The 24,813-nt window shown below is 43.8% G+C and overlaps 1 protein-coding gene across 5 annotated transcripts; it reads left to right on the top strand.

Annotated features, from left to right (window-relative positions):
* Positions 1-273: 273 nt before the first annotated feature.
* On the top strand, positions 274-24,380 carry LOC147899196 (uncharacterized). Of its 5 annotated transcripts, XM_087378635.1 has the most exons (9): positions 274-353; positions 2,869-2,944; positions 3,235-4,050; positions 6,929-7,102; positions 7,202-7,318; positions 17,019-17,198; positions 17,281-17,327; positions 23,322-23,380; positions 23,684-24,380. In XM_087378635.1, exons 1-9 carry the CDS (start codon positions 274-276, stop codon positions 24,214-24,216), a joined length of 2,082 nt encoding a protein of 693 aa, XP_087234761.1. In that variant the 3' UTR covers positions 24,217-24,380. The 5 variants fall into 5 exon arrangements, with proteins under 5 accessions (XP_087234761.1, XP_087234758.1, XP_087234760.1 ...); XM_087378632.1 differs by having other exon boundaries at positions 280-353; positions 23,322-24,379; XM_087378634.1 differs by having other exon boundaries at positions 288-353; positions 2,864-2,944; positions 23,322-24,379.
* The last annotated feature ends 433 nt before the right edge of the window (positions 24,381-24,813 follow it).

Below are 24,813 nucleotides of genomic sequence, written 5' to 3'. Positions count from 1 at the left end.
CGGGGACAAGCTCACGTACACCCTATACAGGCGCACTTGTTTCGAAGTGGGCACAAAGTCCACATGCATGAGTTGGACCAGTAGTGGTGGGTCGACGAGGTGACGCACACCCGAGAGACGCGCGCAACCATTTGGAAGAGGGCAAAAAGTGAGAGGCACGTGTCTCTGTGGAAAACGAACGTGTGCAAGGGGTAACACTAATCATGGGACTTAACACTAATCAGGCCGAAGTTTTGGCCGATCGTTCTTAAAAAGAAATCAATGAAAATCTAGATGCAGTTCTTGCACCTGCCTTTTGTTGATTTTGGGCTCTCCACTCTGCTTTCAAGCATCGCACTTTCCTTTCCTTCACGGTCAGTACTTTTTTCTCCCCTTTTCTAGCTCTCTTGTAAATTTTTGTGCAGTTTCACCAGCTCAACTTGGAAAATCTTTAGCTTGCATTCATCTTGTTGATCAATGTCCACTACTGTTCTGCTTGATTACTTTATCCGGAAAGCGAATTCTACATTCCAAGAACCTATACTTTCTTTCCAAAAGATTTATGCGCACGGTATCCGCCTTCGGATCAGGTCGAGTAAGTAACATGAACTCATTGAGACATAGACTTGTTAAAATTCTGATTATTAGAGCGGAAAAAATGTCCTTTTTGTACGATTCTAGCGAACCCCCTTTTAATGAACTGCCGACATTAATGTCGACTGTTGCTTGTGACTGTCCAAACGCTTCTATTTACTGGTAATTTTGTGGATGGCTTGGATTGGCTTTACAATTGAACAAATACGAAGAACCTAAATTCAGAAAGAGCATGTCGAGCCTGAGCTTGGTGTGAGGTAATTGAGCAATTGGTGTTTGCACGGCGAAACTTAATGTAGTTAATCTCTATGTATTATGGGACTCTTTATGGAAAGAAAAACTTTTGTCGCAATGGTAATGTAGGGGGTGAAAAGGGAAGGGGGCTCTTTTGTGGCCTTTTAATGCCAAGAGGGGGCGATAAAATCTCAGGTTTTGATGCTATTGAAATCCTGAACGCGATACAAAATGTTTATTTAGTCCCTATCGCTTGTAATGGTTAGATCTTTTCCCATCAAGGCGTGGCTCTAAACATTCATTTCTAACTTCAATTTCGATGTGTGAGACTACATCTCTGATTATTCTGTCGAACGTCTACCAATACAAAGAAACATGGTAGAGTGATAGTTTTCCAGTTTTCCCATCGAGATTTCTGTAGAATATGTAGAATAACTCTGCTGAGGAGACTCTGGACTGAGTTGAAAACATGTACGATATCCAAGGGATTCCAGAATTTTTTGAAATCTTGAAGGCAGCATATGTATGGGTACGGATGAGTACATAATCCTCTTGTTGTTGCAGCTTGTTTTATAACCATCTAAAGACCTTCTCGAGCCCATCATAAAGTTCGAGTCTATTCTCGTCATTGTTATTTCTGAGCTTGTTTCCTAAATTCAGGATGGTGCAGGAGGCTTTAGCTCGATGCAGATCGGCCACCCGCAACCCAACAGTGTAGGAGAGTGCCCCTGTAGAATTGCTTGAATGCCTCAACTTTGTTCTTGCTGCTGGTTTCCAGTTATTTGCACTTAACTTACAATGTAATTTGGCTGGAAACTGGAACAGTTCTTTCTTGCATGGGCCAGGTCACCAAGTATGTCTAGGCTAGGAGTTAACATCATTGTGGAACCCTTTAAAATGAGAGCAAATGGGGGAATACTTCAAGAAAAGCAGAACCTCCATGTATCTAGTAGAAAGGTTGAATAAGATTTACGGGCTCTTTTTTTTACATATTAGATTGCGAAAGAGTCGACGGAGAACATTCGATGTATTAGAATGCCACAACACAGATAGAGCTCTCAATGGTCTATGGGGGCCCAAAGCGCCAACCCAAGGAATTAAAGCAACGAGATGGATTTGCAAGTGTGGCTGAAGAAAAACTGAATGCCATCCTGTAACTCAGCGAGCTATGTGCATGGGCAGAGAGTGTCAAAGCAGGCAAAAGGATATGTGTTTCAAAATATTTCGTGTGACTATGTTTGGATCTGGGTCTTGCATGTTTGGAACATGCTTCTGATATCAGATGGGGTGCACATTATGTCTTTCACATCGCATGTTGCAATTTGGGGTTGGGCTTTCGGTAGACAAAGGCCTGCTATGCATCACAGAAGGTGGTGTCTCTTGGGTCATCGTGTCCTTTTTTTGTGTGGAATGGATGCCCTTATTTTGGTTTTACAACCTGGTAAAAAGATCAAAGCGCAGGTTATACACTACAATTGATGATAATGTGTTCCTTTGCAGGGTGTGTTACCCAATCAGAGATATTATTTAAACTTTTTTGCTTAGACATACTAGTTTGGGAGAGAGTAAAATGAAATACTCTGGCCTTCACAGGTGGTTGTGGCTTGAATGAAGAGCATGTGGACTACGTTTGCCATTATGAAATACTCTGGCCTTCACAGGTGGTTGTGGCTTGAATGAAGAGCATGTGGACTATGTTTGTCATCATGAGGTTGAAAGTGCTCTATATTTTATTTTTTTAGAGGATGAGTTTGGGCAATCCATTGGATTTCTATATATGTTTGTTTGCTGGGGAACTAGTTATCTTTCCTTTCATGTTTTTCCTCTTAGGAGCTGAGACTTTTGCAAGTTGAAATCTGAAATTTTCCATATAACTCTAGCCTATTAAGTTGTGCAGAGTTATGGATACAATGGTTTGCCTGTTGTACTGTCATTAAGACCATTCATCATGACACCAGTATTAAAAAGAAGCCCTTGTCTTTTAAGCTAAAGCTTGGCTGTTTCTTTTCTCGAAAAATCTAGTCCTGGAACTCACTGGAAAGGTTTCTTTATGCAGGGCAGGCCAACATCATCAAGGGAATTCGACATGGAATGCATGCAATCTACTTTCGAGTTTCTTTGTAAATCTTTTCCATGGGTAATTTTTATCTACAAGCTTACAGAAAATGGTTTGCTTTTAGATTTATGTAGGATTTGCAGTTTCGGATAGTGCCGTGAATGTCAGTCTCTATGTGAATGCATGAGTCGTACTTTGTAGGCTATTGCAATGTGATTTGGGAAATATGTCATATAGCTCATGGAAGGTGAGAGGAAGTTTATGCTTGATTGTTTGGGAGCAGACTCTTTTGAAGTTAAACTGGATCTTGTATCCTGTTATCGTATTAGAGATGATTCTTACTTTTAAAGGATGGTTTTTTTTTTTTGCAGATTGACAGACGTCTCATTAAGGCCACTGTACTAGAACATGGTGATGACGTTGATTCTGCCATAAAATTTCTTCTGGATAATACTGAGGAGGTGAAGGACATTTCATCTGTTGATACCTCTGAAGAGAAATCTCTTGCCTTCACAACCCTGGCTGGAGATCTGGAGCAGCAAGTGAGAATTACCCCCTCTGAAGTTATTGGCAGTAGGGAGGAATCCACTGAGATTGATTTTGTTTGTGAAATAGATCAGCAGACCAGGGATCTTTTGTCACAAATTAACATGTTTACTAAGATCAAGGCAGGACATGAGCAAACCGAAGTCCCTGATGGCATGCTCAATGATTACAATGACAATAACCGATTAAGTATTGCTCAAATTGATGGCACTGGTTTTGTTGAAGAAACAGTTAGTCAAGGTTGTAGTGCAGACTTGCAGATTCCATTACGGATGCCAAAGAGTGGGGATGAGATAAGTACATCATTAATGCATGGTCAATTTTCCCGACTGTCAGATCAAAGTTCAAGACTCAGTTCTGGTGATACTCTGGGGGAAGTAGTCTCTGTCAGTGGTGGCAGCGTTGAAAGTCAAACACTGCCTATACTTGGCTTTAAGACAACAGCTAGTCAAGGTTACAGTGCACACTTGCAGACTTTGTCCCCTGCCATTCCAAAGATTGGGGATTGCTTTCAAAGTGAGACCATCTCACATAGCAGCTATGACGACGCAAGTGTTCTTGGTATGTCAAGCTGGAGCTCTCAGCAAAACATTTCTGTTGTATTGCTTGAGGGTATTCTTCAAGAAGCAAGGACCGACAAAGTGAGTCACCTTGATTTCAATCTTTGGAAGATCTCTTACATTCTGCATTTGTTTAAGTATTGCTTTAGAACACACCTGGATACCACATGACATACTGAAACAAACACGACTCTGGTGGAGTCTCATTTAAGCTCATTGATTTGTTTAGCTAATTGTTTTGCTGAGAAGATTAGCACACATTTTTCCAGTTGTTTGTAGGGCTTGAGGCTACAGGAAAACAAGGAAATTGTGCTCTTTTTTCATTCGGCATGTGTGACTGACAATACCAGTGGTTAAATTTAGGATGTTCAAAAGTGAGGGACTTTGGGAGTGGTCCAAGTAGGAAGGGCTGAGCTGCAAGTTATGGATGTGAAACTTCCTTCTAATGTGTTCATAGTTTTTGCAAAGAGTAGTACGTGACTTTCATCCTCCACAATTGCTCGAGCATAGTTTTCAAATTCTCTCTCTGGGTTGATGTTCTTCAATTTGGCCAATTTCCATCCCTAGGTCATGAGAACTAACTCTTACCCTGCAAAGAAGGATAAGTTTAAAACTCCTTTTTGATAGAAATCCTCTTTCTCTTTCCTTTCGGTGCAGCCCCATATTTCATGTATTTTGTTTTGTTGCACTAGCTCCGTGATTGCATTACTTCTTTTGGGATGTCCTCTATATCTAATACCCACTTCTCCAGCCATTTGGTCTCTTTTTTACCATCCTTTCCCTCTGTGTGCTGCTGGAGCCTTCCATGGTAGTAGTGAATTAATAGGCTAAGTGTTTTTTTTCCTAGAGGCAACATTCCCACTTCTGCAAGTAGCATTGGGTAATTTATGTTTTTGCTCCTATTTCCTCAGCAGCGAACCCTTTTTGGATGGATTCAATTCTTTTCCATGCTTCTCATGCTAGGCTAGGCCCTCCTCATGCTAGAAGCATGTAGAAAAAGAAATTCTATCATTTATTGCTCTGGTCGTTTTCCTATTCCATACATGGGTCTTCCTACATTTATTCTGCATTTTCAAAAGTTTCTATCCTCCTTAATAGTCTCCTCTCCACACAAGTAGAATATTAATAGACAATTTCTATCTGTTTCCAATCAAAAGATATATCCCTCAGGAATTCAGAGTCGATTGGAGATGAGGCTTATCCATTGGTGTAACCATAGAGCGAGGACATTTCCAACTATGTCTCCCTATAGCCCATTTATGAATCCCTTTAAGGTCAGGGAGAGTGGAAATTCTTGTTTCACCCCAATGTTACTGGTGAAGATTTCTCTTTTTCCTTGAGCTCCCTCTATCACTGACCTACTGTTGAGTGTTTGTCTGAAGTCTTCTTTTGATGGAGCTGTAACATTATTATCCTTTGCACATTTTCTTAACATCTGCACCAAAACAAAAGCTTGGCCATCAAAGTGCTTACCATGATTGTTATGTGGTTCTTTGCCTCCTTTTTGGTACCCCTTTCAATACTTGATTTCTTTTATTACGTTTCTAGACACTAGGAGAACCCTCTCCATTGCCCTGTGAACACGCCTGTCGTTTTGGTCATTGTCTCACCCACCCATTTTATCGTTGCAGCTCCAAGGGTGTCGTACGCCTTTGTGTTTGCCAGATGTTTGAAACCTCTATCCACCTCCTCAATGCTAAGAAGCATGAGCGTCTATACGAGAAATCAATTGCTTGTTTTCTTCATCCAGCTTTCTCTGATACTGTCCTCTTACTAAGCTTTTCATGCCAAGGCATGATGAGGCACAGGGGTCTGAAGGTATGAAAGAGTGAGAGGGGGAAAACTGAAGGGGGGAACCTGAAGGAAGGAGAGGATAAGAGACGAAGGTTTGGGCGGGGAGGGCAGGGTTTATCAAGTGCCCGAAAACACCTTTTGAGAAAAGAATTCCGAACCCACAGCTCCAAGGGCAAAGGGCCAATGAGCCCAAAAGGCTTGGCAACCACAGAGGGGAGCACCCAGCACCCCAAGGGCCTGTGGGCTCAGCAAAGGTAAGGGAAGGATTCCTTGGGGGGATGGGCGGGCGTGGGGGCAGACGGGGTGGTCTGGCACTTCCAACCACCTTTGCATGCCAAAGGAGCCAGGGAGACAAAGAGGCTCTAAGGAGGCATACGGAGAGGGTGGGAGGGTTGGGGGAGCTGTGCACAGGCCCATCAAGGGGAGACGGAGGCGAAGGTGGAAGACGAAGGCAGAAGCAGGGGGATATCAAGGGCGGGGAGGAGCAATAGGGAGTGACTTGGATTGGAAGAATATTACATCTTCTATTGCTGGAGGAGTTACAATGGGCTCATACCATTTGTGTGGCTGTGCTAGAGAGAGAGAGAGAGAGAGAGAGAGAGAGAGAGAGAGAGAGAGAGATGATATGATATGATATGCTTGAATCAAAGTCTGCTGCTGCGAGACCCTTCAGGATTTAATGGGACTGGCGATCACTATCAAGTAATAGTGATCCTTTACATCCAGTGAAAGAAAATATTACAACCTCTATGTACTGAGTACCTGCTCGTGTGCTAGTCCCAGTACCTTGTTACGATGTTTCAAGACCTCCTTCAAGTAGCTCCCTAACTTTTTGGCTGGTTGCTCCAGCAGATTCTTCAAACTGTCTCTGTTGCCTTCATACCCTTCTCTGATGTGAGCATAGGCTCTACATCTGAGGAGTACATGCTGCTCATCTTCTACCTCCCCTATTGGGCAGATTTTGCAGATCCGTTTCTCTCTGGGGATCGTGGGTCTTGCCCACCTACCTCTCTCCACCTTGAGATCATGTGAACTAGTTCTGATTTTGCAGATTAGCTGTCCTGTGAATATTGATATGTCTTCAGAGAGAGAGAGAGAGAGAGAGAGAGAGAGAGAGAGAGCTTCAAAATCTGACCACTTCTTGGTATTTACTATTGGGCTGTAGGAGTCATTGATTAAATTCATTGAGGAGATCAGTACTTTGCGGGCTAAGGCTGATCAGGAAAACAATGCTGCTCAACGGGCAAAGAACGAGGCGGTTAAAGGAGGCCAGGACACACTGGTGAAAGCAGAGGAAATGCGGAAACAGATTGCACAAATGGAAGAAGATAATTTGATGGTAAAATTTTCTATAAATAGTTATAAGGAATACAATATAAAGTTATGGTCCTTCGATAGTGAAAATTCTCATTATGAGTTTTACCTTCTGCCTGTGTAGCGTGGAGGAGAAATATATGGTGAAAAAGCCATTTTAGCTACAGAAGCCCGAGAGCTAATGTTACGGGTGGAGCAAGTGAAGCAACAAAAGGATAAGGCTTTTGCAACACTCAATGAAGTGAGAATTTGTTTCTAATGACTCTGACAATATCTTAATTTTTAGCAAAGAAATTGCTTTCGCCCTTGGTTTGACTTAGTTACTGGTTTTGTTAGGTAGGTTCTTTTTTACCACCCTAGAGCAAGATTACTAGCACTGTGCTTCAGTCTTTACTATTGCTTGCTAACATATTAGATGGTTCAATGTTTGCACAGGTCTAAGCACTTTGTAAAGTTTTGTGTAGGAAATGGTATCAGAAGGGAGCTTGAAATGCAGCGTATGATGTCTTTGTGTGTGTAAGCTATATCAAAACTGCTTGTGTTGTTATCTTATTGAGCACTCGCGGCAAGAAACTTTGCAAGATTACACAGCATTTGCTACAATAGAAAGAGAGACTAACTGAGTACGACGACCAACTGCTTCTTCCTGCTAGCTGCTTGTGCTGCTCCTCCCTCTCCCCTCCTTTGCTTCCTTCTGCCCCCACCCGCCTCTCCTCTCCTTCACCTGCCTCTACTCTTCCCCGCGCCTTTCTCTTCGCTTCCTGACCTGTGCATTTCTGTCCTTTCCATGTGTGGACAGCATCTGGATCTAGATCTGCCCTCCATGGTAGATCTCCTGAAATACCTCTCGCTCTTGAAAGACAGCAATTACTCTTTGATTCACTACGAACCTCCTTCGTAAAAGACAGCAAGCACACTTCCCTTTTTGCTCTCCCTCTCTCTCTCTCTCAACAGAGACACTAGGGCCCAGGACAACATGTCGGGCTGGACCCCCCCGAAGGTATTTTATTACTTGAAGAGAATCTGTTACAAAAGTTCAGTGTAGAGCTGTCTGATACACCCTCTCAAATCCAAAACGTGCATCCTTCATTACAAGAGCTTCAAGCTCATTTCAAATTGGCAACATGCCACTTGTCTAAAATTTAGACTAAGTCCTATTACATGCCACTAAGGGCCATTCTGGGGTCTTCAAAGCACTTGGTCACACGAACCGCCTCCTAGATGCTTATTAGGCTCCCGTAGCGCTTAGGAAAATAACTCTTCCTAGTACCTGCAACAATTAATTAAAGCGCACCACCATGGCACCCATTAATTGTTAGCGCTTTGCATGCAAATAACACACTATGGACTAATTGTAGTCATGGTGGGCGTCCCCACTGAATACATGTGCACACCTAAACAAATATAAAAATATATATTTATTCTCTGGTTGACCGGAGTCAACACTCTTGATTATAATTAAGGAGCTTTGACCAAGGGTCGAGGCACCTTAATTATAGCCAAGTCTCTCCAACCGAAGTTGGCACATCTTGGTTAACCGGTGTTAACCCTCTTGGCGCATGCCAAGTCTTGTTGACCGAAGTCAGCACTCTCTGACCGTAGTCAGCTCTGTGGTTCTTTGGTTAACCGCAGTTAACCCTCTTGGTAATAAACCAAGTCTCCCGGACCGAAGTCAGGTTTACTTGACTAAAGTTAAGTATCTTTGACCGTAGTCAATCCTTTGACCATTAAAAGAACTCTTTGACCATAATTAACACATATAAAACTCTTTAATTATGATCAAATAAATGGTCAACTGTACTTTGACTTAGGATATTTACATTGTGGTGACATCCCCTCGGCTTCTATTCAGTTGACCTCAACTGAAAAGCTTCCTTGTAAACATCCAAAAGCTGTGGATGGTCGGATAAGATGTCTTCGTCCATCCACTTGGCATCTAATGCCGTATAATTCTTGAATTTTACAAGATACCTATAAAACTCCTTACCCTGAGGGCCTTTGCGTACAGTATGGTACACAATCTGCTCTGGCTGAAGGACCTCCTCCATCTCATCCACTTCTGGTGGATCCTCTGATACTGGTTCTGTAGGCTCTGGTCCCTGGAATTTCTTTAGAAGACTCACATGGAATGCATTGTGAATCCTCCAATGCTCTGGCAATGCTAACGTGTATGCAACCTCATTTATTCTTTCTGTAACCTTGAAAGGGCCATAGTATCTGGGAGATAACTTTGCATACACTTTCTGTTTGCCTTTAAACTTGCGGAGCCTAGCTTTTTCAAACTTCAAAAGTACCCAATCCCCTTCCTTGAGATCTAACTGTCTCCTATGCTTATCTGCAGCTCTTTTATGTTTCTCTTGAGACCTTTCGATTACTATCCGAACTTGGCTGTAAGCTGTCTGGAGGTCTCTCACAAACTGATCAGCTGCAAATATTTCATCTTTGGTCCTCAATATAGGTGGCAAAATCACTTTTCCATATATGACCTCAAAAGGGGCTTTCCCTGTAGAGCTATGTACTGTATTATTGTAAGCAAACTCTACCAATGGTAGGTACTTTTCCCAGTCTGAACTTTGGTCACCCACGTAGCATTTCAGCATATCCAAAACTGTAGAATTTGCTACTTCACTTTGACCATCTGTCTGGGGATGGAAAGAAGAAGAAAAATTCAGATTCGTCCCCATGTTATCAAATAAAGCTCTCCAGAATAGACTGGTCATTCTGGGATCTCGATCACTGACAATGGACTTAGGCATACCATGATGCTTAAAGATCTGTGCCATGAAAAGCTTAGCCATATGATCTGCCTTTATGGTTTTGCGAACCGGAATGAAATGAGCTTGCTTGCTGAATCTATCAATGATAGTCCAAATCCCATCATTCCCTGACTTTGATCTTGGCAAATCAAAAATAAAGTCCATTGTAATACTTTCCCACGGTGCCTGAGGCACAGGGAGAGGCATAAGTAGGCCAGGTGCCTTCCGTCTATCATACTTCACTTTCTGACACGTAAGGCATTCAGTAACAAACTGATGTATATCTTTCCGCATCCCTGGCCAAAAGAAATACCTCTCTAGTGCTAGAGTTGTTGCTGTAATTCCTCTATGTCCAGCATAGGGAGGTGCATGGCATTCCTCCAAAATCTTTTTCCTCATCTCCTGGGTGATGCATAGGCAATCATCTTTCATTAGATACCCATCTTTCAGGGAATAGTGACTGGTGGATTGCCCCTCTTGCATTTGCTGTAAAATTTTACCAAAATCTGCATCACTAGCATATTGCTCCCTCATGCCTTCTAGGTCCTGATGATAAGCAATAGTCACATTATTGACCTAGGGTCTTCGGGACAAGGCATCTGCCACTCTGTTCCGAATTCCTGGGGTATGGACAATCTGAAAATGATACATTGACGGCATGTTTGCCCATTTCATATGCTTCTCGGAAAGCTTGGTTTGAGTCAAAAAGTATCTCAGACTTTGGTGATCTGTCTTAACAGTAAAATCTGCACCCAAAAGATAGTGCTTCCATGTATGGATGGCATGAATTACAGCCAATAACTCTTTCTCATAGATTCCTAGATATCTCTCTGCATCCTGAAGTCTCCTGCTTTCATAGGCCAGCCACTACATAACCATTCTGATGCAATGCAGCCCCAACACATTCTCCACAAGCATCGCAATCAACATCAAAAGATTGATAAAGATCCGGGACTACAAGAATACGCTATGTAGTCAACTTCTCCTTGAGTGTATTGAATGCTTTCTTCTGTGATATTCCCCATGTGAAGGCTGCATTTTTCTTAGTAAGGTCATGTAATGGAGCTGCGATATCAGCAAAATGTTTGATAAACCTTCTATAGTAAGAACACAGGCTTAGGAAACTTCGAACTTCATGCACAGTTTTCAGCTTTGGCCATTCCTGAATGGCACGGATCTTTGCTGGATCCATTTGTATCCCATTCTTGGATATTATATGCCCCAGATAATGGATTTCTTCCAAGAAGAATTCACTTTTCTTGCTGTTTGCGTAGAGCTGATGATTTCTCAGCTCTTGAAACACTATAGCAAGATGTTCCCTGTGCTCTTCCTCTGTCTTTGAAAAGACTAGGATATCATCAAAGAAAGTACCCGTGAAATGTCTGTGCTTTCGGAAGATGCGATCCATCATTCTATTGAATGTGGCTGGAGCATTTGTTAACCCAAGAGGCATCACTAAGTATTCATACAACCCGAATGTAGTGCGGAATGCTGTCTTGTGCACATCCTGAGGCTGTATCCTCACTTGGTGATAGCCACTCTTTAAGTCTATCCTGCTGAAAACTGAAGCTCCATTTAACTGGTCCAGCACATCATCAATGTGCGGAATAGGGAATCTATTCTTGATGGTCATTTTGTTCAGTGCGCGGTAATCGGCACACATACGGAATGAACCATCTTTCTTCTGTACTAGCAGTACAGGGGAACAAAAAGGAGATGAGCTGGGCTGAATCAACCCTTTGGACAGCAAGTCCTGTACTTGAGCCATAATCTCCTCTCTCTGAGTCGCACTGACTCTATAAGGTGGTCTGTTTGGTGGCTCACTACCAGGCATTAACTCTATCTGATGATCTTCTGGTCTCTCTGGGGGTAACTCCCCTGGCAAAGCATCGGAAAAGCAATCTTTAAAGTTTACAAGAAACTGGAACTTATCTTTGTCTGCATCATTCATTTCAGCATGCATATCATTCTCTTTTTCTTTTACGAAAACCATGTACGCAGAAATTGCAAACTTTATTGCTTTACCACATGTAACATCAGATACAATGGGGATAGTGTCCCCTTTATTCCTGGCAACTAAACGCTGATTTTTCCCCCTATGCACAAACTCCAGCACTCTTTCAGGAAGAGTCAACTTCACTGCTTTGCGACGAAACCAAGGCATTCCCAAGACTAAATCATGATGTTTCAGTGGAGAAATGAAGAAGTCTTCCTGATCCACATAACTCTGAACATGAAGACGGAGCTTCCCTATCAAGGGAGTGACTGGCACAGGATTCCCACAGAACATCTGATCGGCATCCAAAGCCTTGCCCAACTCCTCCGTCTTTATTCCTAGCCTCAGGGCTAGGTCCTCTGATATGAAATTATCAGTAGCCCCTGTATCAAATAGAATTAGCGCTTGCTGGTCTCTGACTTTTCCCCAAGATAGCAACAATTCTCGTTCTTTTGGGTTTAAAACATGACCCAATATGTCAGGAATTCCTCCCGCCATTGGCTTTTGCGGTCCTCGTGACTTCTCTGCCTCTTTTCCCTTCGAAGTTGAAGGCTTTTCTGGGCACTGGGCAGCCACATGCCCCTCTTTGCCGCACTTGAAGCATTTCCCATCTCTACGGAATTCAGCTATCTGTTCAGGGGTGAATAGAGATTTGCCTTTATAAGCCTTTGAAAACTGAGTACCCCTTATGCCTAAGTCAGTCATCTCGAACTCCTCCATAAGAAGTCTCTTGACCTGAGCAATCTTCTTCGTATGATCCCTAGTAATGATGAGGTCATCCACATATAGAATCAATACCAGCTGTAAATCCCCCTCTGTGTCGAGATAGAGATTTGCCTCTGATGGACTCCTCTGAAGGCCGATCTTTTGGAATAAAACATCTATCTGTTGGTACCAAGCTCTGGGGGCCTGTTTCAGCCCGTATAAGGCCTTCTTCAGCTTGCAAACTTTTGATGGGGATCCTGGAATTAAAAATCCTGGTGGTTGTGTCACATATACCTCCTCCTCCAGGTTACCATTCAAAAATGCAGACTTGACATCCATCTGAAAAATAGGCCAACTGTGATGAGCAGCCAAGGCAATGACTGTCCGAATAGTCTCCATCCTAGCTGTGGGGGCAAAGGTCTCGTCGAAGTCAAGTCCTTCAGACTGTGCATAGCCTTTCACCACCAATCTTGCTTTGTATTTGTCCAAGCTCCCTTCTGACTTGAACTTAAGCTTGTACACCCATTTAGTCCCGATGACCTTCTGTCGGGTTGGTTTGGGCACTAAATCCCAGGTGTCATTTTTTCGAAACTACTCTCAGGTATGTCCGTGACCCGTGAGTCTGCTAATGTCTTCAAATACCATTGAGGTAGCTTCTTCTCAGATGGAGGTACTTTGGATGAAGTTGACTTGGGAGCTAGCACTGGAATGGCATGCTCCTCCTCCTCCTCCTCGGGATCTTCAGTCGGCTCCACCTCGCAGATGGTGACTTGGGTGGGGGTAACGTTGGAAGTTCTGGAATCTCCTCGACAGGATGTGGCTCGAGAAAGATCACATCCTTGCCTGCTGATAAGGATCTTCTTCTTGTCCGGGTCGAATAGGGGGTAGGCCTTGGACTCTTCACTATATCCCACAAAGATACAGCTCTGGCTATGGGGATCTAGCTTTGTTCGCTCATCTTTGTGCACATGCACAAATGCTTTAGAATCAAAAACCCTCAGATGAGAAATGATGGGCTTCTTACCATAATAAGCTTCGTATGAAGTCTTACCATTAACAGCCTTGGTCTTGGTTCTGTTGAGGATGTGAATGGCAGTGTTCACGGCTTCACCCCAGTAGGCTTTCGAGAGATTCCTCCCTCGCAACATGGTCAACCTTGTCTCTTTGATGGTCCTGTGTTTCCTCTCACAGCAACTCCATTCTGTTGAGATGTGCGAGCTGTCGTGAGCTATCTCTTAATCCCTTGCTTCTTGCAGAATCCATTGAACCCGGTAGAAGTGAACTCTCCTCCTTTGTCGGTGTGGAAGGCTTTGATTACCTCCCCGCTTTCCTTCTCTACCTTGGGCCTTCTAGACTTTGAATTTCTCGAAAGCCTGAGATTTCTTGGCCAGGCAGAATACCCATGTCATGCGATTGAAATCATCAACAAGTAAGAGAGAATACCACGAACCTGCGAATGAATTTGTCGACATTGGGTCGCAGATGTCGGCATGAACCAACTCGAGCGGCTTCTTGGCCCGTGATGAGGCCTCCTGTGGAAACTTTTCCCTGTGTTGCTTGCCTTCCACGCAAGCCCTGCAGACATGATTATTGCCTACAATTGGTGGAAGTCCATCCACCATCTTTGTCTTCTGCATCTCGGAGAGAGTGCCATAGTTGTCTTGTCCATCTAACTGACAGACAATACTTGCACAAATTCGGTACGTACAGTACACCGGAAATCAACTCCTCGTTTCCAGCGGTCGTAATGAACGGAATACTACCGACACCCTTCACAAGGCATGACCGGTTATCCCCAACAGTGACCTTGGAATCTGGATGCGTACCTTCCATGGTTTTGAACCATTCCTTCTTGTTGGACATGTGCTTTGAAGCTCCACTATCCACATACCAACCTTTCCCTCGCCACGAGAGCCTTCTCATCCGATTGCGAAAACATCTTTTCGCAAGCCTCTTCCTGCAATAATAAAGGCCCAAGCTCCTCGAAGGTGAGAGGCTTGGTCCTCTGTCCTACAGTGACCGTAGTCACGAAACTCTTAAAGCTTCTAGGTAGCTTGTGTAAGGTCAACAGTGCCAATTGACTTGACTCTACCTTCTGACCAACTGTCGGGAGCTGGTCCCTCACCATCTTGACTTTTGTCAAATGGTCATGAACATTGTCACCCTCATTCATGTCCAGGTTGTACAGTTGGTGTTGAAGCATCAGAATCCGAGATGTATTGTTTGTTTCATACAAATCCATCAGGATAGCCCACACCTCTACAGACGTCTCGGCTACCTGGATGTGCGGAAGAACAGAGTCCACCGTGGTCCCTATGATTAATGCTAGGGAGTGGGCATCTCTCTCTTCCCAATTCTCAAGTTCTTCACCATCCATTGGAATGAGAATCTTCCCCCTGTTGTCCAACAAGTCTTCCGGTTTTGCCTCCAGCCCCGTCGTTAGCTTCCACAACTTCCAGGCCACAAGATGGCTCCGGATCTTCATTTTCCAGATCGGGTAGTTTGACCCGTCTAGCTTCCCTGACTCTCCGAGTTTAGGATTGTAAATGAGAGGAATCTGGAGGAGGAAGGAAGAGAAGGGGCTGAAGAGGCAACAGTAGAATCTTTGTCCTCCATCTTTGCTGTAATAAAGAACAGTAAACTGAATATACAGCGGAGAACTTGACCACGCACCTAAACCTGAGTGTTGATTGGAGTCGCCTTCTAGCAGAGGTACTTCGATCTAGAGCTGTGAACCGAGCTCTAATACCATGTTGGAAATAGAGGATAGAATCACTCACACCTCACTTCCTCTCTAGCTCATACAACACTCAGAAAACTGAAAGAGAGATAGGACAAAACTCAGATATATTCCTCCATAATCGTGGGCAACAAAAGCTCAAGAGAGAGCGTGTACAAACAGCCCGAGTGCTGTCTAAGATGCTGAGTCTCTTCCTCTCCTTGTGCGCTTGCCTGGTGCAAGGCTGTAAGTGTAGGTGATGAGGAATGAGGGGAGAAGGGGGGGCTATTTATAGGAGGGGCTAGGCCCCCTTGATTTGGCCGACCAGGGAGTCGGCTCCCTGCCCTAGGCACCGACCTGTCAACCCGCCAGCTGACCTGACTGGTCGGCCTTTGCTGGCTGGTCAGGCCGGCTTAGGTCTGCCCTATATAAGGGTCCATAAGCCCTGCTTATGGGCTGCTGTTGCAGCAGCCAACTCTGCCCGTGCGCAGGTCCAGGAGTGCCTAGGATAGCGCGCCATCTTCATGCTGCTGCGTGGGTTGCCTGACAGGTGCATCTTCTGCCCTTTTCATCTTCCCTACCCCCTATGGTCTCCTGCCCCCTTGTCCCCTCAAATCAGGGGCTCACAAGTGGGGCAGTGACCTTCTAACATAACGGTCCTTACAGGATCATCCGCAAGGTTGGAGAGGTAGCATATCAGTTGGAGCTACCCAATACCTCCAAGATCCATTATGTTTTCCATGTGTCTTTGCTGAAACCACATGTTGGACAGCATGGCCATGTTCTTCCAAAGTTGCCACCTATGGATGAAGAGGACCACATCCTCTATGTCCTAGAGTGCATCGTGGGTTTCAGAGACCATGTACTCTGGAACAAGCCTACGTAGAGTATCTTATCAAGTGGCGGGGACTCCCTGAGGATGAAAATTCATGGCAGCCAGAAAAACATTGTCCAGGACCGCCCCTATCTCCTACCGGATTGATTAGTAGTTGCTGTTGCTGCACTTTTGGACAGCCAAACTGTGAAATTTTGAGGGCAAAATTCTATGGGAAGGAATGGCTGTAATGAAGAGGAAAAAGGGGCCAAGTTAGAGGTCCTTTAGGTGGAAAATGCGGAGGGATTATATAAGTCTCCATCCACCCCCTACTATGTACTTTTTGATGTGACATCTAATCCTATCTACTCCCACCTCCTTCCTTCTACGTGCTCCCTACACAATCTCTCCCAATCTCTCTCTCACTTTCCTTCTCCCTTCTCTTCCTCTCCCTCTTCCCCCTTTCCACACTACTCTCTCCTTCTCCCTCTTCCTATCTCTCCCTCCTCCAATCTGCCCCTTGTCTCTTTCATTGTAGAAGCCATGTTAAGGTTGTACGAGAAGGTATTAGCTGATTGGCAAGGCATTAGTAAGGATCAAACTTGAGATACGGGGGTCAAGCAGGGATGTCCGATCTCACCAACTTTTTTTAAAATCTATTCATTGATGAATTAGAAGAATGGATGAAATCTCATAGTGGAGAGGGAGTGGTACTTTCAGTTTCTCTATTCTTTACCATAGTTCTTGGCGGGGTAGTGTCAAATGCTTTCTGGAAGTCTATGAAACAGCAATATAATTCCTTGTTCTTACCCAATCGACTCGTGACTTTGTAGGCATTTCTGCTTTATCTTGGGATGCCAATGAGTGGGCTTTGTTTGTGTTGATAAATAGTATAACAGGACATGCGATCTTTGAGGTAACATTTCCTTCCTGATTTTTATGTCTGTACAGATAAAAGCTGCACTACAAGATCGGTTTGCCATGGCAGTTCAGGAGAGAGAGAGGGCAGACGAGGAGAAAAAAATAAGGGAGAAATCTGCTCAGGAGGTTTTGGCCAGAGAAGAAGCAAAACTGGCTGCAGTGACTCGAGATTCAGAGAACCTTGATTTAGAAGCGGAAGCATGCACACAGGTGAATTTTTTTCCTCTTTCAGAATGTTTTGTAGGGCAATGACTTGTTGCAGATCTAATAAATCAAAATGTATGTGTGGCAGTTGAGAGAGTTTCTCATTGATCATGGAAGCTTTGTCGACTCACTACAGTAAGTCTGCAAACTGTTGCTATTTCATTGAAAGTTGTCGATTCTCTTTTAGAAAAGTTCATAATGTTGTGGTATATTAAAACATGACACACACGAACGCACGCGCGTGTGTGAGTAGTGAGTAGTGAGTGTGCAAGCGCGTGCATGTGTGCGTGTGTGTGTGTGTGCGTGTGTGTGTGTGTGGTGAAGGTGCTAGCTGAGAGCCTCGCCAAGATACCCTTGCAGGTCTCTCCCCCTCCGTCCGTACGTCCGTACGGTCACCGTACGGATTTTCCCGACGGTCGTACCAACTGCAAAAGAAGGGTCGCAACTCCTCTGCAGATTGACGTGCAGGCCCGTACAGCTCCCTCACCTCGTCGTTTCCCGTACGTACGTATGGTTTTTGTCAGCCCTTCCGTACAACGCAGTACTTTCAGCGCCTTTAGCTTCCCCGTACAACCCCGCCTTTCCCGTACAGTTTCGTACATATTTCCGTGCAGCACACCTTTGTCCGTACAGCCTTCTTGCTGTTCCGTAGAGTCCATCCCGTACACGCTCCTCCGTACAGGTTTTTCCGCACAGTACTCCTTCGTCCGTACAGTACCTTCCGTACAGTTTCCCTGCTGTTCCGTACAGCCTATCCCGTACAGGTTTTCCGTACAGCCTCTGCCGTACAGTTCTGCACCTTTTCCCTGTGCCTTTCCGTACATTTTCTTCACTCTATTTCTTCCTTGCTTTGCCATATCTCAATCATGGCTTCAGGTTCCGATATCTGTACATGTGCTAGAAAAGAAAGATCTGCAGATGCCAAGCGTCGTCCTTCTCAGCCTGCATCACAAGATGATGAGCTTACTATGGAAGCTCAATATGTGTTTGATACACTTAAGGATGACTTTCAGCAGTCACGACAGGAATGGGGCAAACCAGTTCTAGAGGTCACATACAAATTGAAATTGCCCTCCCTTGTGAATCCTCTCAGGAAGCTATCTCAAACCGCGGTAATAATTTTCTTTCCAGGAAGAATCCCAGCAGCCAGTGATGTTGCATAATGGATCAAGTCTATCCTTGCAGGATGCTTTGTAGAGGGTGTCTATTTTGCATCCAGAGGCTTTTATGAGGTGCACTTATCAGATGCCTTGTGCAAGCAAAGGCTCCTTGAGCTTTCTCCCCTCTTCTACGGGAAGCAGATGGTACATGCCATGCCTTGGTCCCCAAACAAGGATTACCAAAGTCTTATACGCCATCATTGTCCTGTATGGGTTGAGGTTGTTAACTTCCCGGATTATATGCATGAAGAATTGCCTGGCCTGGCTGCTTCATTGGGACAGGTCATTTTTCCTCCACGCCCCATTTGAAATTGTAACAGATTCTGCATCCTCTGGGACACTGACACACCTACCCCTCCTTCTATTGCAGTGGAAGTTGAGGGTGTGCAATTAGGGAAAAAGTTTTTTGACTTGAAATGGGGTGTGTTTGCAGGCGCTTGCTTTGCCTGCCACAAGTTTGGGCATCTAGCCTCTGAATGCCCAATGGTTCTGCATCAACCCCCTCCTAATGCCTTGCCGCCCCAGACAAGGGAAAAGAATGAGAATTTGCAAGCCAAGGCAGCAAATCGAAATGGAGCAAAGAATGCTAAATCAGTTAATCAGGTGCAATCACTTGCTAGAAAAGGAAAAGAAAAAGAAAAAGAGAAGATGAAGGAATCTGTGGGGACAGATCGGGATGGTTTTCAACAGCCTAAGAAGGTGGTTGTATTGAAGCAATGCCCCTTTCAATCTCGTCAATGGGATGCTTCTTCTCCCTTACCAGGACAGGCTTCTACTTCAGCTCCTGTCCTTCAAAATTGGGTGGGGGTTTTGAAGAAGGGTATCCCCATATGTGATTCTGAAGAAGGGGAGAATGCCATATCTTTCATGGATCATGAAAGCATGCAACCCATGCAGGCAGAGGCTTTGCCTCTCTGATATCTTGTTTCATACTTATACTTTCCTGTATATATCTCTTTCATGGGTCAAACACTTAAGTGCTTTACATACAATGTACAGAGCCTCTGCAATGTCTCAAAGTGGAGGCTTTTCTGGAATTATGTACATAAAATGCAGCCAGATATTGTTTGTTTGCAAGAGCATAACCAACACTCTAAGGCTGGTCATCATGATCACTTTGGCGGCTATGATATATATTATGCTGGTACCACTACCTACTCAGGTGTATGCATAATGGTTAGACATGAGCTGGAGCCTCAGTTAGCATTCAATGACAGCAGTGGCCGATGGATAGTCATACAATGTAATGTCAATGGTGACATTCTTGAGCTTGCATCAGTCTATGCCTCCCAGACCTCTGCCATGATACTCTATGGGATTCTTTAAGCAAATATCCATGGAGATCCAATGCATTTATTTGTGGAGATTTTAATAATTCCCCTCTGCCGAGAGATAACACCACTTCAAGATCTCATATGCTATCATCGGAAAGACAGAAATGGGATAACATGCTTCTGTGCAGGCTGAAGATTTATGGCTGCTTCTACAAGGGTCAGTGCCCGGATATACTTTTCATCATAATGCATTTACAACATACTGGGCAAGGCTTGACAGATGGTATTTGTTTTATCCACAACAATATGCAGATTTTAGCCTTCATCTCCTCATAGATTTCTCATTGGGCTTGTCAGATCATGCCCCGTTATGGATAAATCTGCAATTTGGTATGCCACTGGATGATTTGCCGACTCTTTCCAGCAGATTACTGCATGTTAATCAGGCTTATCTCCGACATCAATATTTCCAGCAAATGATCAGATTTGCAATTCATCCCTTGCCTTTGCATGCCCAGGAGGACATGAATTATGCTTGGGACAGTTTTGTCTCTCGTATACAGAATGTCATTAGGGAGTATGGAAACTGGCACATGGCTACATGGAGGAATGAGGTCAAATGGGCAAAAAGGACAGCACAACAATTGACTGAATTTTCACATTTAAGGCCTCTCTCTGAATCAGAAAATGATTCCCTCTCACAAGCCCGGATCAAACTGACTGATAATGATCAGAGGAAATTGCACAAATGGCAGATTAGAGCAAGAATGAAGCCCCTCATGGATAAGGGCTGCTCATCAAAAGCCTTCTTCCAGGGCCTGCATGCTACTCGAAAGAAAAACTCATGTCTAAGGGTAAGGAAGCTAGATGGCTCTTGGACGCACTCTTTCTCTGATCTCCAAGATGAATGCCAAAATTACTTCCAGACATTGTTCTCTACCCCTGGCTCCCCATCAAATCAAATGACTGATGCGAGGACTGAATTTCTTCAATATGTTTCTGAGATAGTGGAAATGGATGATGCTCTTTTATTCGAGAGACCTTTTCCTGACACAGAACTTGATAATGCATTGTCCCATCTCGGCAAATACAAGTCCCCTGGCTGGGATGATCTTACGGTGGCATTTTATATTTCTTTTTGGGATGATTTGAAAGATGCTCTCTTACAAATGATCAATGTTGCCTGGCAAGAAAATCAATTGCCGCACCTTTGGAAGCATGGCATAATCAAACTTGTGTCAAAAAAAAATCTCTGTGATCATATGTCGGATTGGAGGCCTATTACTTTGATGCCTGTAGTTTACAAACTCATTGCCAAAATGATTGTGTATAGGCTTCATGGGATACTGAATGCGGGCCTTCATCCTCATCAATATGGGTTTGTGCCGCGAAGACAAATCCATGACAATATCTCCAATGCATTGACTGCAATTGAATATGCTAAGTACTCGAATCAAGATGTGCTCATATTGCAGGTAGATATCACTAAGGCATTTGACACTGTTCAATGGGATTTTATCTCTCAAACCATGACAAAGTTGGGCTTTGGTCCCAAGATAGCAAATGCAATTTATTGGCTTTATTCTGGCTCTACCTCCCAGTGCATTCTTGGAAGTCATCTATCTCGGTCATGGATATTGGGTAGATCAGTCAGACAGGGCTGCCCCCTTAGTGCTCTTTTCTATGCCATTGCGACTCATTCCCTCTTGATGTATCTTGATCATCTTACAAACACAGGACAGATGACTGGTCTTAAAATCCCTGGGGCTGCATCTTTTTTGGCACAGGCATATGCTGATGATTCCTTCTTTATGCCACAGAACTCTCCTCCGGAAGTCTGCATGCTTATGACCACATTATCATTGTATGGATTAGCAGCGGGATTGCATGTCAACTTTGACAAATCCAAATTGCTTCCCCTGAAACAATGTGACTGGCATTCTATTCTCTGGCCAGGTCAGGTAGTGCATTCCAAAGATGTAGTCAGGCATTTGGGATATCCTATAGGATGGCATATCACCAAGAAGCAGCAGCTAAAATGGATCTTTCAAAGACTTCAACATAAATTGGAATATTGGAAAATTTCTACTTGGCCACTTCATGTGGTTCAGAATAGTACAGTCTATTGTAATGTCTTATGTTCAGTTCTTTTTGCCTTTGCTACATTGGTCCTCTAGAGATATCTCAGCCTTTATGTCTCAAGCTATGGAGCTGTTATGGAGGACAAAAACTGCTGTGAAAGCATTGAGACTGCTGAAGATGGAAATGGTGTGCTCTCCTAGGATGCATGGAGGACTGAATGTTCTAAATATCAGATATCATGTACTTGCAAGGAAGGCGACTATGCTCCATACTTTTTTCCGTCAACAACAGCCATGGACTTGTATGATAGCATCCATGTGTGTCAACATGAGGACATCTGCTTATGGCCATTGGACTACTGATCATTGGGTGTCATTGGGAGATTTGTAGGGAAGATTCCTGGCTGCCCTTTCTCTATTGCTCTGATATCGGACTGGAAACAAGTACTTTCTAAGGTCAAATGGGCTCCTGATAATCGCACGGGGACAAACTCAATGTGGAAAGAAAGTATTCATTGGAGTGCCATCTTTGACATTCCACTTGCTTTACAGGAACCTGTTCGGGCATATAATCTCATGAAATTGGGAATTAGATACATCAATGATGTGGTAGATGATCAAGGTCATGTCTTATCTTTTCCTCAGGCCACTGCCTCTTATGCATTGGGAATGCATCATAGGTTGATATGGAAGAAAATTGCTGATCTCTTGCATCCTTTTCTACCTAGTCCTCCTGTGGCTGACACAGACAAGCTTATGGATTGGCAATTGTACCCCTCTGCTACATGCTCTCATCCTATTCCTCTGCCTGTTTTGACCTCCATCAAAGTCTACAAGCTTCTTCAGCCTGCCCCATGGATTCATCAATATGCTAATACTCTGTGGCATATCAGGCAGCCCCTTTCATGGTGGCGGAAGAATCTCCGAATATTATGGAGGTGTAAAATGCCTTTGAAACAAAGACTTTTTCTTTGGAGATGCATGACCGGCACATTGTCAGTGGGAATCACACTTGCCAAACGTCACATTGCACCACCCACATGCTTACGGTGTCAGGCTCCTTCAGAGACTGTCCCTCATTTGCTTTGGCACTGCCCGTCTTCTCGGAACCTCCTTGGGAAAATTTCAGATCATCTTCGCCTCCGTTTCCCGAGTCACATATTTGGGAAACATTTTTGGTTATTTGGCAGATTTAGGAGGTCTTTATCTCAATACTCACTCTTTCTCTCATGGGTGAGATATTGGGCTCTTTGGACAATCTGGGAAGAGCATAATTTGGCATACTTGGGCCGCCAGTTTCACAAGTCATATGAATCTTTTAGAGCCTCATTGCGGCAATCTTTATATGATGCCTACCATGAGGGTAACATACATGCTTCTTGCATAGAGCTTTTCTTTTTATGCTTCTGATCTTTGGGATACTCTCCATCTTGGAGACTTTCCCTCTTGTAAAGTTATGACAATATAAATACAATGCACTGGATTTTACCAAAAAAAAAGTGTGTGTGTGTGTGTGTGTGTGTGTGTGTGTGTGTGTGTGTGTGTGAGAGAGAGAGAGAGAGAGAGAGAGAGAGAAGGGTTGGATTGATTGATTTTGTATGTTTCTGGAACCAGGGGTGAGATGGGGGTCCTCTGCGAAGATGTGGAAACCTTTAAAAAGCAAGTCGAAGAAGGTACGTGGTTAACTGGTAGCACAGTTGGTTTCCCATCTGGAATAACTCCTGAGGGTCCCTACAGCTTTCGACGGTCCAATAGGTCTAGTGCTGCTTCAAGCCAGGATTTGGCACAAAAATTGCAAATCCACAGTGATGTCATCATCTCTGAATGTGCTGAAATCCCCTCTAAAAAGGGAGTGAACAGAGCAGCTTATATCAATGATGGGTGCGATTTACGTGGCTTTAGTCGCCTTAATTTTTTTGATGCCTTAACAAGGGACGCCACCAGTGACTCCATACATTCTGTTCATGCTGATCCAGAGCCTTCTATCAACACTATCATGCCAGAGCCATCAATGCATGTTTCTGAAACTAGGGGCATGGGCTCTGGTAGAGGTAACTTACAATTCTTTGAAGGTATTTTAACGCGGAAGGGATCCATGGGAGTGGATGCAAATCTGGGAGTAGATACCATTGGTGATCTGTCTGATTGTTTGAATTCCAGCGATGTTTATGATACTACAAGAGAAGTCAACCAAACGGCAATAAATATAGACACGGGTTGTAACTTGGACAGTCTCAGCTTTCAAGATCCCACTGCAGTTTCTGTTTCCCATGACTGTGAGATGACTGACTTTACATCATCTATTCCAGACAAGTCGGTCTTAAAGTCTAAAAGCTCCAAAGAAAGTAGTTTTGGAAGCTATGAATGTAGTAGCCAGAGTGATGATGAGGCCTGGCAAATACTTAGGACAAGACCATCAGAGGAAAGTGGATTATCTAGCAGAAAACCTTGGTTTGTCGGTGCTTTAAAAATTGGCAGCTTTGAGGAATGCCACATGCGGAGTACATGATTTTTTCTGAAGTGAGGATGGAAAGATAGCAGATGAGTTCTTTGATTTGTATGAGTTAAAGATAAACTCCTGTAATTCTCTGTACTCTTAACATTATTTCATATTTATCAGCTTGTAATGTAATTCGATTTGGGTGGCCTTACATGCCTCTTTAATAATTACTGTAAAGGTTCGAACTTAGTTTTTATTGCTCTTTCAAAGGACATGCGAGAGAAATGGCAGGTATTTTAGTATGTATTTCATATTTGTCCCTTAAGATTTTCCAATTACAAATTTGTCAGTGTAGGTGGGCATCACGTGATTGTGGTTTTTGGCTCTTCCGTCTGGGCTGGTGTGTCCTCCATTATCATAAACAAGGGTTTGTTTTCTCTAGTGCCTCTTACATTCTTATTGCACCGACTCTCGAGCACATACCAAATATAGAGCATGATTGGTGTGCACAAATCAAATGGTTCAAAGCACAAATCGTCTCTTTTCTCCTATTATCTACTCCCAATCTGTCCAACCAGTTGTATGATGGTGTGCTCTCCTGCCTTCACTATGCTACAACTTTTGTTAGCATGCTTTGGACAAGTAGGGGAGTAGTTGATAAGAGAA

This window comes from Dipteris shenzhenensis, chromosome 8, assembly GCF_047967505.1.
Source record: "Dipteris shenzhenensis isolate YYH24624 ecotype China chromosome 8, Dip_SZ_1.0, whole genome shotgun sequence".
NCBI lineage: Eukaryota > Viridiplantae > Streptophyta > Polypodiopsida > Gleicheniales > Dipteridaceae > Dipteris > Dipteris shenzhenensis.
The sequence above is the reverse complement of the archived record's forward strand: the minus strand, read 5'-3'. Positions and strand labels throughout refer to the sequence as shown.

What these genes read in the sequence shown, in the direction of transcription:
- LOC147899196 (XM_087378633.1), top strand. Translation starts at nt 542, where the DNA reads ATGCGCACGGTATCCGCCTTCGGATCAGGTCGA. An exon ending in CCGCCTTCGGATCAGGTCGA is followed by an intron (nt 575 to 2,863) that starts GTAAGTAACATG and finishes TTCTTTATGCAG; the next exon opens with GGCAGGCCAACATCATCAAG. An exon ending in AAGAAGCAAGGACCGACAAA is followed by an intron (nt 4,051 to 6,928) that starts GTGAGTCACCTT and finishes ATTGGGCTGTAG; the next exon opens with GAGTCATTGATTAAATTCAT.